Source organism: Vombatus ursinus, unplaced genomic scaffold (genome assembly GCF_900497805.2).
Source record: "Vombatus ursinus unplaced genomic scaffold, bare-nosed wombat genome assembly UNPS02014816.1, whole genome shotgun sequence".
NCBI classification, from domain to species: domain Eukaryota; kingdom Metazoa; phylum Chordata; class Mammalia; order Diprotodontia; family Vombatidae; genus Vombatus; species Vombatus ursinus.
Window position 1 is genome coordinate 21591524 of NW_020954594.1, and position 17202 is coordinate 21608725.

General features: G+C 37.1%; 1 protein-coding gene across 1 annotated transcript in view; it reads right to left on the reverse strand.

Moving 5' to 3' along the window:
* HNMT (histamine N-methyltransferase) overlaps nucleotides 1–17202 on the reverse strand; it is a 48707-nt gene that overhangs the window by 13768 nt on the left and 17737 nt on the right. The window contains exons 3-5 of the mRNA XM_027835613.1: nucleotides 11265–11372; nucleotides 9893–10023; nucleotides 7142–7235 (exon numbers count right to left, since the gene is read on the reverse strand). Of these exons, the coding sequence (XP_027691414.1) occupies nucleotides 7142–7235; nucleotides 9893–10023; nucleotides 11265–11372 (333 nt within the window). The remainder of the gene's footprint in view (nucleotides 1–7141; nucleotides 7236–9892; nucleotides 10024–11264; nucleotides 11373–17202) is intronic.

Below are 17202 nucleotides of genomic sequence, written 5' to 3' on the forward strand. Positions count from 1 at the left end.
TTATTTTTCTTTCCCTTTCTTACACCTTCTCCTCTGTGCCTTTTTATCATCATAACCAATTTTTTCTTTTGCTGAATCATCCTTCACTTTTTTTTCTCATCAAACATTTATTTTTCTTCCTCCCATCTCTTACTGTCTACTTTGTTTTTGGTTATACTTCTCTTATTAATCTATAATATTATTGTAACAGCTTTCCAAAGTTTTGAATGCTGGGATAGACTGTCCTTTCAATTTTTTACATGCTTTAAAATTGGTATATAAATTAATAGTAAATGTTAGTACAATTATTCAGTAGTTCATATGCACAGTTTTGAAGTTGCAGGGAGATTTGATATAAACTTGACCCAATTATATTTCTCATATATTTAAATAAACAATAATACATTTATATTATATATAGATCATATTTTGGCAATGATTAATTTTGTAGTTAAAATATCTTAGAAAATATGCTATAGAGTAAGGAAAGGATTTGTGAAATAATTTCCTCATTCATTTCTAATACTACTAAGGAGAGGAAATATCACTACATACTTGTTAAAAATCAGTGAACCTCATAGCCAAAGGAATTGGAAACCTGAAAATGATATCCTGAAAAAGGAGCCACAGTGAAAACCATGATTCTGTGCTTTACCTTGCCATCCTCAGAATCCAATGTGGCTCTCCATATTCTATTCTGTGAAGCTCCATGATCTATTAGATACTTCTTAGCACTATGTTCTAATCTAGGCATATTGCTGGCATGCCCCTCAGTGACTAAAGATTCCTTGGAAATTGAGTGGGAAAGTCTATTTTTAGTTACTTTGAATCTTTGTTTAGTTTAATCAATGAATGTTAGCATTGAATGGGACCTCAGAAATTATCTAATGTAAATGTTTAATTTGACATAAAAGAAACAAAAAAAAAGAGCCCCAGAGTGATAAAGTGACTTGCCCAGATGACCTCAGGTCACAGTTAATGACAGAGCCTAGATTATAACCTACTGATCTTTCCACCATGTTATATGTTTGCTGCCCACATTTCTTGATTTCTGCAGAATTGTGGAAGATCCAATACAGTTATTAAACAAAGGAAATTCACAAAATTTTGCTCCTTTACTACAAGACTAAGTGTGAAGAAAATTCAATCTTGAATGAGGTTCAAAAATACTTTGTAAAAATGGGCACTAATTGAACAGGTTTTTGAAAGCCATATCCTTGACACAGTTGTTATGACAAGTTTTAGTGCAGGTCCCTACTTCAGGGAATGTTTCAAAGTAGCATGTAGATACTGATGTAAAAAGACAGGTTTATATTTTGGGTGGAGGAAGCAGTCTGGTGTTTAGTGATTCATTGTCTTGGAGTCACAATGTTGGACTCTGGAATGCATTTGATCAAGCTAGAACATGACTATCCAATCTATAAGCTCAAAGAAATATTATCATTATTTTGAAATGTTTGATTATAAATTCTTGTTGGATTTCAATCAGTACTGTAACCTACCTTAGTCTTATATTAAAAAAAAATCTAATCTCAAAATGTCTGAACAAATGTTGGCATATAAATGTAATAGAGTATTATTGTTCTATAAAAAAGGATGAATATAAAGACTTCAGATTTGTATGAACTGATATAGAGGATGTAAGTAGACCAAGGAGGGCAATATGTATAATGACTACAATAATGTAGTCATTTCAGTAGAATGACACTCCTTGATGGCAGGAATTGTCTCATTTTTGAACTGGTATCCTTATGGATTAGCACAGTGCCTGACATACTAGATCTCCAAAAATGGTTGCTGATTAATTAATAACAAATATTTAGCGAGAACACTTAAAGGAAAGATAAACTTTAAGTCATTGGAATGACTAATCTTGTTCCCAGAGAACAACTAATGAGGCATGCCTTCCTTCTTCTAACAGAGAGAGACTATGGAAACAGAAAGTCGTAAAGACTTCTACACTTGGACACTGGATCCACTGGTTTTACCTAACTGTTTTTCATTATTTTAAAGGGGGCGAGGGAGGTAGGGATATAGCTGGAAATAACTACAAAGTAAGAAAAAATATCAATAATGGTCTTTAATAGATAGATAAAACACTTATTTTGTAGTAAGTGCATTTTCTGAAGCAACAATGAGCTACGTCTTAAATGTTTCCCCTAAATATCTATTTTGAAAGAGAGGACGCTCTCAGGACAGCTTTTGAGAAAAAGGATAGATACAGCCAAGGAACCATTTCCTTTTGGTATGCAATTATCTCCCTGATAATCAACTACAAGAGTTACATACCACATAGTGCATAGAAATAAATGAATTGCAGCCACAGCTGGTTAGTGACAACACATGTGAATATGGGGGAAAAAAAGTGCCCTGCACTGGATTTTAAAAACTGTCTTTAAGTTTTGTATAAAAGTCTGGATCCACAGAATATGAAGGAACTTGGTCCTTCCTCAACTCACTCTCACTCACTCCATATATCCTATCTATTCTAAGTCTTGTCATAATAACAACAACCTGCATTTATTTAGGGCTTTATAGTTAGCAAGGCACTTTATAGATATTATTTTATTTTATTCTCACAACAATCTTGGGAGATAGTTGCTGCTATTATCCCTCTTTTTCAGATGAAGAAACTGAGGAAAACAGGTTAAGTGACTTGTCCAGGGTCACAGAGCTAGTAAATGTCTGTGGTCAAATTTGAACTTGGGTCTTTCTAACCCCACATACAGCTCTCTATCCACTGTACCACTTAGTTGCCTTTAATTTTAACCTCTATGATATCTCTCATGTTCATCCCTTCTCTCCACTTACATTTCTGAGACTAGTTTAAAAGCATCCTCTCTATCAGATCTTCCAGTCTCAAGTTTCTTCACAATTCAATTCTTTCTCCACATAACTGCTGAAGTGATTTTTCCTTATGCATAGGACTTATGATGTCACTACCTCACTCAATATACTTTACATAGCTCCCTGCAGGATAAAATACAAACTGCTCAGAAATTTAAAGTCCTTTACCACTATCCCACCTTTCCAACTTTATCACATACTATTTCCTTCACATTACATCATAGTCTACTCAAACTGTTATTTGCAGTGAGTTTTCCATGCCTAGAATGCACTCCACCCTCACCCCTTTTAGAACTTCTAGCTTCCTTCAATGTTCGGCATAAATGCCATCTCACACATTAAGCATTTCTTGATCTCCCCAGCTGCTAGTGCCTACTCCCCCCAAATTATCTAGTCCTTATTGTGTATGTGACTATGTATTTATATGTTGTATTCCTCAATTAGACTGTAAGCTCTTTGAGGGCAATGCTTATTTCACTTTTTTCTTTATATGCCTATTATCTATCACAGTGCCTGGAATATAGTAGGGTTATTGATCAAAATGGCACTGACACTCAACTATATTCAATAAATAACCCTCAAATAGGAAATTTTTGGTTTATTGAAGAGTAATTGATCTGCTTTGCCTGAATATTCCACTGTAATTAGTCCAGACTTTTGTTTTCATTGGTGCAGAAAACTCACAGTGAGAGACATTAACTGCTACTTGTAGTCTTAGAGTTTATCTAGGAATAGTGGAAGATGACATGATTTGTTCAGAGCCACACAACTGGCACGTAGCAGAAGTAAGACTTGAGCCTAGGGTCTTCCTGACTGCAAGCTATTTCTTAGGAGCAGGAATATAGTACATATGCATACATACATACATACATACATACATACATACATACATACATGTGGATATAAGTTTATATATTTTATAAATACTACTTATTTGATCAATGTGCTTAATTTATTTTTTATTTTAGCTTACATTAATTTGAATTATTTCTATTAATTATAAAATTAATAGGATTAAAATATAATTCCATATTAATTGGGTTTTGACATAATTCTAAGTTAAATGGAAACTATTTTATTGTTGAAGAATACATTTGCTTGGAGAAAAGAATCCATCACCTCTCTGTGAAGAGGTGAATAGCATGCTTGCTTTATCATGGATACTCTGGAATTGTTCTTGGTCATTGCTTTGGTCATAGTTCTTAAGTCTTTCCAACTTGTCTTTACGATGTTGTTATTGTAAATTGTGTTTCTGGTAGAACACATATTTATTAATTTGTTCATAAAAAAAGAGTACTACGCTCATGGGAACACTTAGTGAAGACGACTTTCTGTTATTTGCATGTGGGTTTTCTCTGCCAAATTTTGTATCTAAGCCTAGCTTCCTCTTCCTGACAGATATATTCCTAGAAAGCCTTCTGCTGTTGCCCAGACTACAAAAAATGCAAGTTAATTTTAATATTAGTTATTATTAATGGATGAAATATAATTAGGAAGGTAGAGATGATACATAGAGTTGTCTGAGTAATTATTTAATGAGAAGGAAAATGTCCAATAAAGGGCTTTTTAAAAAAAAATGGGAATACTACAACAAAAACTACCTGATAACTCAATTTAGAGTAAATCTGATTTTTCATAGCTGAATATTTCAAATGCGTAAGAGACTATTTAAGAAGCAGTATTCTATAATGGATAGAGAGCTGGCTTCAGAATCAGGATGGCCTGGGTTTAAGTCTAACCTATGATGAATACTGGCTATGTGACCTTAGTCAAGTCACTTATTGTCTCAGTGCTCCCAGGAAACAATGCTTTAAAAGAGTAATAGCAGAAGGGTTAACAATAGTTTGCATTGGTAGAGGAAGTTGCAAGAGTTCCCTACACAAGTAAAATCATATGCCCAGACCAAAAATATAAGAGGTTCCTCATTCTGAATATACCCAATTTCACTCACTGAAAGAAGGGCAGCACAAAATATTGAGTGTTCACATGTTTCCCCACATGACAGCAAAACCAAACTTTCAAGGACTACTGGCAGAATCTATGAAAGTTATCCTTTTTTCTCCTAGATGTCTTCCAAGTCCTTCTCACCTCAGCCTTCGACATTCAGAGAGGCTGAAGAATAGTATGCAAAACTTAAAACTAAATTTATATACAAGCAGTAAAACAATTCCAGTCAGCATCGTTTTCTCAGTACCTCACCAACTGCTTAGAATTCTCCTCCTCTTTCTCCCTGCATATTCCTACCTATACTCTTTCCCCTCCTCCCCCCTCCCTCTTTGTCAGCTGCCTTTCTACCCTGGAGAAACCTCCACCTTGAGATTCCACTCTCTTGACTGGTGACTCCTTCCCTGTAACTATTATTTCAAGAAAAGTCCCAGCCATACATCACCTACACACACTGATTCATGCTCTGTTCTCTTCTACCTCTTCTCCAGCTCCTTGTTAGCTGCCTTGCCTCTTCTGAAGCCCCCTTCTAACTTCCCTTTATGAATTGTCTTTACCCTTCAGAATATAAGTTTCTTGAGGGTAAGGACTGCCTTGTTTGATTGTATTTGTATCCCCAGCTCTTCACATAAGTTCGTTCTCTCTCTCTCTCTCTCTCTCTCTCTCTCTCTCTCTCTCTCTCTCTCTCTCCCCCCTCCTGTCTCTCATCCCCCACCTTCCCTCTTCTGAAGGGTTCACTCTAAGTATCAATTTTATTACTGTGAGTACTCCCTCCAATGACCCAGATTACAACAATTTAGTAAAAGGTCTTTAAGAGTTTCTATTGCCAAAAAATTCTTCATATTATGATCAACCTAGTGATAAGCCTATCACAATTTAGACAGTCTGATGCTCACGTGGTAATTTTGAAGCCTTTCCAGCTTAGCAGTACCAATCAGGGCCTATCTTCTGTTGACAGAATTCCAGGTCCTCTCTCTCCCCATCATGCTGGGGCTTCAAAGAGGATGTGAGTGGAGGCAAAGTACTATGCATCACTGAAAATTGAGATTCCTGGTCATCTTGCACATGACACTTGAGGTATTTCAGAGACTTTCTACCTGGAAGTTTATACCTTTACACACATATGTGAGTCCGTGTGTATATATGTATATATACATATACATACATACACACATACAAATATATCTAGTAAGACATTTGCAGAATCAATACTTCCCTTTCTAAGCACTTTTTTTTTTTCATGTTCACTTTCTCTTTGTACCTTGTCTACTCACTTAACTAGATGTAGGTAGCCAGGAAACAAGTGACCAAAAGATGTGCTAGCACTCCAGTAGAATACTATTCCCATTTAAGTTTTCTTTTACTACATTTCTATGCTAGCATTTCCACATGAAATTGCATCTATGACGGCTAAAAATAGGGTCCAGACCTGTGATTTCATCATTACAAGGAACTCTCAGATGAGAAAATGTCTTTTGCTAATGAAAGTCAGCACCTTCTCTGTGACTTATTGGCTTAAAGAGTTGCTTAAAGCACCTCGAGGTTAAGAGACTTGTCTAGGGTCACACTGCCTATATGTGCCAGAGGTGGGAAATGAGCTCAGGTCTTCCTGGTTCTGAGGAGAGTTCTCCATCCCAAACACCATGTTGTCTCTCACATATATGTTAAGAGTACAGATATGCATACTTAGATGGATTCTTCAGCCATTTGAAATTTTTAAGGGTATAACAATAACTAGTATTTATATTGTGTCTGATGGTTTATAAAGTGCTTTATATACATTATCTCATTTAATTCTTACAACAGTTTATGAGTTAAGTACTAGGAATTATTCCACATCTTAATTTGACATTCATTAGATGAAGAAATGTAGTGGTTAACTAACTTTCCCAAAGTCACATAATTTGTGGGTGTTAGAGGCAGAATTCAAACCCAAGTCTCTCCTGACTCTAGATCAAGTATTTTTCTCACTATACCACATTCTCCCCTTTTCTTCTAAGTACCTATTCAATGCCTGCATTTAGTCAAAGGAGTAGGTAAAGATGAGAGTCTCATCTTTTTGTGCACATAGTAAAATAGCTCCACTCTGCCTTGTTTGTTCAGCAGTCTTGTGAAGAGTTCTCAAACTAAAGCCAAACATTCGAATTGGTTCCACATGGGAAATGCAGATTTTTAGCCCACTGGAGAGCTCTCAAATTAAGACCTGCAATGAATGGCACTCCCAATTCCCTTAAGATCCACTAACTGTCCTGCAAAAGCCATTTTCATGCAATTTAGGCTGAATCTAAATTATATAAGCCATTCCCACACATATACATGCATATTCACCTATTCGTACTTTTCAATTCAGGTTGGAATGAGAATAACCTACCTGACACAAGAATAATAAGAATCTTGCCCTTGGTATCCAGGAGACTGTGGAAAAATTTCAGAGTATCTGGGATATCTTTTACATAATACAGCATCTAGAAATAAGAAAAAGGAAAAATGTGAAAACAAAGCCATCAGACTATAACAACCAACAGTCTATCTTTTCGTTTCTTGGAACAAAATGTTCACTATGGAGTTTGGTTTCTAAGGTGTACGTAGTTTTTGTTCAAGAAAAGAGCAAAGGGTGAGATCTGAATGTTGCATGGGAACTGGGAGTATGAGGCAAAAGGGAATTTTCAGTAGGGAGGCACTACCTATTCAACTTGAGGCAAAATTTTTCCAAGCCACCAAAGCCCTTATATGCCTTCAGCAAAGTAGATAATGATTAACATTTATATTGAATGTATACAATATATACATAGTGTTTTTGTATATTACCTCATTTGAATCTTACAGTATTATTTCTGCTCCTTCCCCCAACCCTTTCTTTTGAGACTAGGTCTTCCTACTGCATCCAGACAGGAAGTGCAGTGGTCATCCACAGGCCGATCCTAATACTGATAATCAGCACAGAAACTAACCTGATTCATTTTTTTTGACTTGGGCTAGTTGTCCTCTCCTTAGATAACCTGTTGACCCTCTCCTCCTAGAGTCTCTCCATATCCTGATTCCAGCCATAGTGCAGACATCTTCTTGGCTTTAGGCTTACTGCAGTTTAGCATTACTGAACTCAAGTAACTCACCAGCTTCAGCTCCCCAGCAGCTGGGACCTCAGGCACCACATTCACTATCTACATTTTACAGATGAGGAAGCCGAAGCAGTGTGCTACTGTGGTATAGAGGCAGCTAGGTGACAGTAGATGGAGCAGCAGACCTAGAGTCAGGAATTCTTAAGTGCCAATTCAACCTTAGACACCTATGAATTGCATGACCCCGAGCAGTCGCTCAGCCTCTAGTTAAATGACTCCATCTGCCTCAGTTTCTTCATCTGGAAAAAGTGAATAATAGCAGTACTTCCATCCCTCGGTTGCTATAAGACAAAAATGAGGTAATATTGGAAAGCAGTAAATTGCTTTGCAAATTTAAAGTGCTATAGAAATAGTAGTAGTGGTGGTAGGAAGAGGAGATAAAATAATAATTGGGGTAGGGGGAGGAGGAGAAAAAAGAGAAAGAAGAAGATTAGGAGGAGATGAATAGTAGTGGTAGAAGTAGGAGCAATTGGAGGAATAAGATGACTTGTAGTAGCAGCAGCAGCAGCAGTAGTAGTAGCAGTAGCACTAGTAGTAGTAGTAGTAGTAGTAGTAGTAGTAGTAGCAGTAGAAGCAGCAACAGCAACAGTAATTTAAGAGTAGAAGACATTGGACTTAGAGTCAGAGAATCTGGGTTCAAATTAAGAATTTGCATGTACTGTCCAACAACAGACAAAGCACTTAAACTCTGTGGGCCTTAATTTCCTTGTTTGTAAAACTAGAGGACTAAACTAGATAAACTTCAAATATCTCTCTTTCAAATGTCTTCTAAATCCAGAGGACTACAGGATCCTAGACAAAGAGAATTTAAGTGACTTTCCATGATCCTGAGCTCATCCTCTGAAGTTTTCCTAACTCCAAATGTCACATTCTCATCTCTGCACCACACAACTCAGATATTGGTAAAGCAGCCAAGCATAGAGAGCCTATTCCATGTTTTTTTCTGTCTGTTAAAAGTTGTAGTATTTCTAAAAGAAAATGGCACCAACACAATAAAATCAGGTTCCATTTCATGGAACACTGCTTCAAAATTAAGCCCTTTGCACTGGCTCAACTGTTTGTGTACAGATGCCTCTTTAAATCATGGAAAAAGTGACAGCTTTGGATGCCATTGACAGATTCTCCAGTAAATTGGCTTAGGGCCAGCACAAGGTGATGTGCTTGGTTATTGGGAAAGATGTGCCAGCTCACTCAACATGAATAACTTTTTGTTGATCAATGGGAGAGCTAACTGCCACCACTTTGACAGTGTCAAAGCATTATACACCTTAGGATATGATTGTCCAAGAGTTAATTTGCTCTGAAGGGACCCTGCCTAGGCATATTTGAAGACTACTGCATAAGAATGATAGGAAAACTACTTCTCAGAACTCCTTAATTGCTGTCCTCTGACCTATTCAGCGCAACTAGGTAATGACCAAAAGACTGAGTTGAAATTAGTACACAAAGCAAAGCAAAAACAGTTCAATCCAATAACTAACAAGAAGGCTAGACTACCTTAGAGGTCACTTGGACCCTTGCCAGGTGGCCCAGGGAGCAGCCCTTTCCACTGATTTTTCTTAACCTTCAAACAATAAGCCAGAGAGTCCAAGGAGCAGAGTCTAGATGGGCACATTACCCAGATAATGAGAACAGCTGAAACACCTTTACCTGAAGGATACATAGCATTCCTTAAACCTAACAAGGGCTTTCAGCAAATGACTAGAGACATAAGGGAGACAATCACCCAAGAGAACAGAAACATCCAAACAACTTCCCAAAGAAAAATATAATATATATATATATAATAAATATAATAATAACACAACTACTGAACTTGAGGGAAAATGCTTGGAATCATCAAGACTTTTGTCTTCAATTAGAGTAGATTAAGGTCACTGGTAAAATTAAGTCTCAGAAGAATTTCACTGTTCTAAGGGTTGGAGTATTCCTTGTTCTCCATATATATTTCTGATAAAAAAAATCTTCCATTTGACAGCATATTATCATAAATAGATCTGTACCTGAATCATGTGAATAAAGTTCCATTTCTGAAGCTCTTTTTTCTCCGTTATTCTATTTTGATATTCAGATGATGTCTCCTGATGCCAAGCAAACTTTATGTTCTTGAGGTTTGATGCTGTGGCTACACGCTCTAAAATACAGAGAGAAGGAAGCACACTGTCAATTTCAATTGCAAATGTGGAATCCATTTTCATTTAGAATTTTAATGTAATCAAAGTTACATACATAACAGGTATAAAGTACATTTTTCTTTTTTATATCAGTCCTGAAGGCCATTGATCTCATCAGATTTTTTTTTTATAATATTAAACTAAATTAAGGGCACAAAGAAAGAGATAACAAGAAACAATGATGGGCGTCATGGCCAGGTGAAGATTGCTATTTCCTCGGATGAATCTTTTATTTACTTCTTTTTTTTAAATTTTATTTATGTGTTTTGTTTTTGCATTACAAATATTTACAGATTATCCCCAGAGAGGTTTCTTATAAGGAAGTAAAACAGCTAAGCAAAGCCACCAATACAGTGACTTCATCTGAAAGTGCATTCAAAATTACACATCTGTACTACCTCCCTACCTCTTTATTTTTAATTGTCTTTTTAATGAACAGGAATCAATTTTCTGTCTTTCCAACCCTCTACCCCATTGGGGGAAAAAAAAAGAGAAACAGAAAAACAAATTCTTTGTAACTAATATGCATAGTCAAGCAAAACAAATTGGTGAATCTTATCAATAAAAAGTCAATCTATTTGATACAGGGGACACAGTTGAACACACCTTAGATTAGACAATTACATAAGATGAAATGGCTCATGATAGAGGAATAGGGAAGAATTGGATAGGGTTGAAGATTCTTGTAAATAAACAACACTTAGAGGTTTTACTATCTATTGCTTAGTTTTCCTGGGACTTTAGCTCACCAGGAAGCAGACTTAATTTGGCTTCTCTCCTAATAGCCTTAGAGCAGAACAATCACAAAAGCCATACTGCAAATGATTAAGGGGATGTAGGGAAGCATCACATAGTAGATATAGAGAAAAGGATTTAGAACCAGGAAAACTGGCTTCAAATCCTGCTTTTGCTGCATGACCTTGGGCAAGTCACTTAACATCTCAGTGCAGCAGGCAACATTAAGGTAAGGCAATAAGTTATGGATCTGCTTCCTAGAGAGAATAAGGGGAAAAGGTGAGGAAGGGGAAGTGAAGGGAGGTGCAGCAGGAGGAGGAGAAACCAGAAAAGAGAAAGTTTAAAAATAAAAGTTTGTAGATGGTCATTCTGATGAAAGTTATTTTTGCTTGACAGCCTGCCCTCTTTCAAATTTTCTAGTTCTTCACCCAGTTCTATTTGTTCTTAACTGGATAAAATGCTATACCTTTGTATTTGGCGATTTGTTCAGCATTTGGTTCAACTACTTCATTGTTGATGTGACTTCCTGGATAGTGAGCTTGAACTTGAGAAATAATTTGAAGGTCAATTTCCCCTGAGAGACAAACAAGAGGATTAGTCAAACTTAAGGCAAGAAAAAAAAAATACTAAGGATAACTTGAGTTGATTTACCTGCTTCCTTCCACTCCCTAGGATACTGGTTCTCAAAGAGTATGCTAGGCACTATGCCATGAGTTGTTGCTCTGTGAGTTTCCAATGACATGGCACTTACACTTAGAATTGCATGAACATGCAAGAGCCTCACTCAATTTGAATGAAATTTACACTTGTAATTCCATTCATAAGACTGGAGTCACTGATTCTCCCGTGATATGCTTCAATTCCTTATGGCCAGAAATAATGCAGAGCTATGAACAACAATAAAAGTTTGAGAACTACTTCAGTAGAGCAATGTGGAGGCAAGTTAAAGGTCCCACTACAAGAGAAGGCTTCCTAGCTGGTATGTGAACCCAATGCCTGAACCCAAAATAGCAGCAGCAATGCTGACACAGTGATACTAGTATACCCAGGGATTCTTTACATCTTTTCTGTGTCCCAGGCCCTTGGTAGTCTGGTAAAGACTATGGATACCTTCTTAGAATACTGTTTTTAAATGCATAAAGTAAAATACAAAAACAAAACAAAACAAACAAAAACCAATGGTATTGAAATAAAGATATAAGATGTTTTTTCCCCATTCAAGTTCATGGACCCCCTGAAATCTATCCCAGGTTAAAGTCTCCTGGGCCTATGAATTATTGTTAAGACCAAGATGTAGGTGGGGCTGCCATAGCTGCTCTCATAGATAGCAGGTTATCAACATGGTTGCAGCTAAAGTTTTCTACCAAGTTATCTGCCAATATGAACTAGTCATTTTGTCACCTAACTCGTCTTGCCAGTGGGAATGATGCAGTTTAGGGGTTCAGGGATGCTGGGACCCCAAAATCACAACACACAGATTCTGCCTGAAAGAATTTGACCCAAGCCTCTTTCAGCCAAAGACAAGATTTATTACAACATTTGTCATATTGGGCAGACTCTGAAGGAGTCTAAAACCTGGGTAAGCAGTGGCTAGATTCTAAGAATCTAAGCATCTTAATGGAGGCAAGATGGCCCTTATATACAGAAAGACCGTGGGAGGGATCTAGGATTGGCCAAGTAATCTATGAGGTAATAGTATTAAGATTATCTGGTAAAATAATCTGGTAAGATTATTTTAAACTGAAAGTCTTTTTCTGGTGCTTCTCAAACCATAACACATGAACAGGGGGCTTAGTGGAAAGAGAGCTGGCCTCAAATCCAGAAAGAACTGGGTTCAAGTCTCCACTTCAGGGAGCTGGTCCACACTGCCAAGAGAGTGGAGAAGTGGCCTGGGGCCATAGGGAGGTCCTCAAGGAAAGGCCAGTTGATGGGATTCTAGCCTCAGGGGAATGCCAGGGATTTAGCCATGTGGGAAAGTCCAGGGATTTTCCTTTCTGGGGCCCAGATCCCAACCCCATCAGGAAAATACAAGTACAAGGGTTTCTAAGCCCATTTTATCCTGAGGTTCCAGGAGAATCTGATTTTATCATAGTCACTTACTCCGCAAGTCTCTCCCCCTTCCTTTTTGAAGCTAATAGGGGATCCCACTATTTGTGTGACAGTTTGGCTTAAAAGGAGCAACATGTAGGAGGGTCAGGTCTGTGCAGAGATGAAATCAGTTAAATGATTGCTCATGTGGTATGATTTAAGGGGTGCCAAGAAGCCCCTTCAGTCCACAACTATCTCCCCTCAAAGCTGTTACTGATACTTAATTTGAGTTTCAAAGAAATAGGGACAAAACTTGTGTTTTCATTGATACAGAGCATTCTTGATGAGGAAACTCACTCTATCAATACAGGTTGGTGTCTTCCCTGAAACTCATAGCCCTGGAGAGCAGCTTAGAGCACTAACAAGTTAAGTGACTTTCCCACAGTCACACAACCAGTACGCGTCAGAGTGGAGACTTGAACCCAGTTCTTTCTGGATTTGAGGCCAGCTCTCTTTCCACTAAGCCCCCTGTTCATGTGTTATGGTTTAAGAAGGACCAGGAAAAGACTTTCAGTTTAAAATAATCTCTTATCCCATGTCTTATTGACCTTTAAATTTTAGACTATATGGGTTTCATGCCTTTAGGATATTCACACTGATCCTTCTTAATCTGAAAGAGGAGAGAAGGGAACAAGCATTTATTAAGCAACTACATACTCTGCTAAGTGCTTTACAAATACTATCTCATTTGATCATCACAACAACCCTGTGAAGTAGGTGCTATTATTATTCCTATTTTACTATTGAGGAAACTGAGACAAACAGAGATTGTGACTTGCCTAGTGTCTGTAAGAGTCTGAAGCCAGATTTGAACCTCAGGTCTTTGTGGCTACAGGCATAGCACTCTACCTCATGAGCCACCCGGCTGCTAAAACCACAAAGGTTCCTAATTAATGTTTTGATGTGAATTAATTTACAAGATTCTTCCCAAAGTGACAATAAGTTGAGATCAAAAAGAGAAACAGAGTAGCTCATAGGACTAAAAATATCGAAGATTTATGGGTACAGGGAAGGTCGTACAAAAAAGTCTGTTATGGTAGCCAACGAGTTAAATTGGCTAAAGTATGTTGAGTAGGCTGACATGTACAGACAATGACTGACAAGGTTCATATAATGTCTCTTTGGAAATCTCTCACTGACCTTTCTTCTTCTCTCCTCCCCCAGTCCTTGAGACTTATAGCTTGGAGACTTGATACTTATAGATTTAGAACTAGAAGGAATCTTAGAGATTATCTGTTTCAATCTCCTCATATTGGAGACAAGATAACTGAGGCCAGAATGTTTTAGTGGAAAGAATAGGCAGGTAAAAGAAAAATCTGTAACCTGCATCGTAGGCATAAATATGTCAGAAACAATTTTTGTTACTTTAAAATTACTTTAATATAAGCATTTCTGCTTAGAGAGAACCAAAGATGGACAAAGCCACCTCATGACTCTGAAAATCTCAAGCACAGTCATTTTGAAGACAATTTCTCAGACTGTTGAATAAAGAAATACTTCACGGTTAAGACAGAGGAAGAGTTCCCATTTTGGGTAGCAGCTGACTTAATAGCTTGCTTCCTCAAATCAAGCAATAGCCACCTAAACCTTTTGCCACACCCTCAGCCAATCACTTCCCCTAAACACTTCAATTCTTCTTTGATCTTCCCCTTCAAAATTTTTCTTTCCCAGCTGGTCAAAGGTGAACAAAAGTGATACTTCTATTAACTGAAGTAATCAAAGAGGCTTCTTCATTATCCTAGGTGGATCATTACCTTAATCCATTCAGGGCATGAGGAAAGGCAGTCTCTTATATTATACCTCTTACACCATACCAATTAGACAACTAAGGCCTGACTGTAAATCCAAGGCATTTGTATCTAAGTAAGATAATGGACTGGGCCCACGGCTAGGATTTTCTGCCCTTCTTACCCCCCTTTTATTCTTCATTATAAAGGATGATTCTCTAGAAAGGGTGAAAGGATACAGTGGGAAATATAGGCACTGGTATGATGACAAATATTTAACAAATGATTCTGCAAGGAGAAAAAATATGCATAGCATATTGTTAAGCCTAATCTCCATCATTAACATTTTCTTCATCACTTTCTTAAATCTAGATAATCAACAAAACAATAAACTAAGCCCTGATTTGTAGTGTTTGCTGATTTCTGAGGTTTAACTGCTGCCACTGAAAATTTAACAATCAGATCTCACACGAGCCTGTAGGAGCTGACTCTAGCACCTTGACTATATAAAGGTGATGTAAAGACAATAGATATCAATAAAATATTGTTTTTAAAAATCCATGTGCTATTCATGATAAAAAAAAACAAAACTACAGAATGATAAGAAAAATAGAAACCAATATGTTTACAGAAGGGCTGGAGATAGTGCTTTCCTTACCTTAAAACAGCAACTTAGCCAGATGGATCAAATTAGTGGTAGTCAATAGCAAAACCCCAAATCCCTATTCCTGAAGCACCAAAAGATGAATCACATTTTGTCTTCTTTTTCCAGTACTTGGTGAGCGTTTTCTTTCATATAACTGAGCTAGATATTGTGGGTCTGCATGTTACAAGATGCAAACTGCATAGAATCAGAGCCTTCATGCATCATTCACAGTCAGTCACATCGATTTCACTATATTCTGAGCTCAGTGGTTCCTACTAGAAATTCATTAATAGAAGATATATGGCACATGATGCTGGAGATAGGACTGAAAAATGGAGAGTGTTCCTAAATATAACAAGTCAAAGAAACAAAGAAGTTCTTTCTTCTTAGTAGTCCTGGCCAAAGTATATATCTATAAAGTCCTCTAACATTTACAGTCTGTACTCAACTATTCTAGCACTTACCATATACTACTTTGTATTGTAGTTAACTGTTTCAATCATTTGTTTCCTATCTCCCCAATGAAATCATTAATGTGTTCAGGTGTCCTTGAGATGCTTTATACTTTTGAACATCTCTGACATCTAGTCCAGTGCTAGGTATATAGTAAGCCCATCAAAGAGAGTGTGCAGTGTGAAAAGTCAATTTTTTAAATCATCAGGGCTCATAGGAACATAGATTTGGAGTAAGAAAGGTCAGCAACTACAATTTTCCCCATTAACCATATCTGACTCCTCAGCTGACCTCTTCCTATAACTAAACTTTCAAATCTTCCCCTGATAGCTCTTTTCCTACTCTCTTTTCTGTTCACTCCAACCTTATTGCCCCCAAATCTTGATTCGCCCTTGAGGACAGCTTCTGCACATGTTTTTGTTTGTTTGTTTTTGAAACCCCTTGCCATCATTAACAAACTTTCTTTTCTTCATTGATTCAGCAAGCATTTAATAAGTCCCTGTTTAAGAGACAAGCATTATACTAGATAGAAATACAGCAACATGTGCTCAAATATGCCAATACAAAATATATACTAAATATATACAAACTAATTTAGGGGAATGAGTAAGGCTACTAACAACTGGGGTAAGGAGTTAGCAAAGAGCTCCTGTAAGAGGGGCCTTCAGTCAAACCTTGGAGGAAGCTAGAGATACTATGAGATGGGAGAGAGGAGAAAGCCTTCCAGGCATGGGGGTACAGCTGGTAGACAGGCATGGAAGTAGGAGTTAGAAAGTCACGTGTAAGGTATCTTCTAGCAAGCAGTTCATTGCATTTGGAACACAAATGATAAAGGTGGGGGGAACATAACAAGAAATCAGTCTGCATAGATACACTGGTACCAAACTGTAAAAGATTTTAAATGTCAAATAGGGGAGTTTGCATTTTATCTCTAGGCCAGAGGTTCCCAAACTTATTTGGCCTACTGCCTCCTTTAAAAAAAATTACTCAGTGCCCACCTGGAAGTCTACTTTCTTTAACCCTTTAATAATCTTTTTAAAAAATTTGTATCATTTCAAAAAATATAAAATATTTTTAAAATGACACATCTTAAGTTTAATAATTTATTACAAATGTGTGGGTTTTTTCCTACATTGAAATTTTGATGAGAAATATTGTATCAAGCAACTGTATAGTATTGTGTTGTAAACAAGTCATTACAGGCACGTATTCCTGCCAATGTGTGTTAAGCTTTGTGGGGAAGTCCAATGCTGGATTTCCCCACAATGCACAACACATTAGTCTGCCAACACTTGCTTGTTTAGACCACTGATCAGTTATAACTTGCATTTTGTGCGTTTATTTGGAAAATAATGTAATCACTATGATTTTAACTCTGTTACACAACAGATGAAACATGTAGGAATGGTTTTTCAAATATTTCTTCTCTTCTTCCCACTGTCCTCTTATTTTTATTCAACACCCCCCAACTGTACTCGAGGCTACTACTA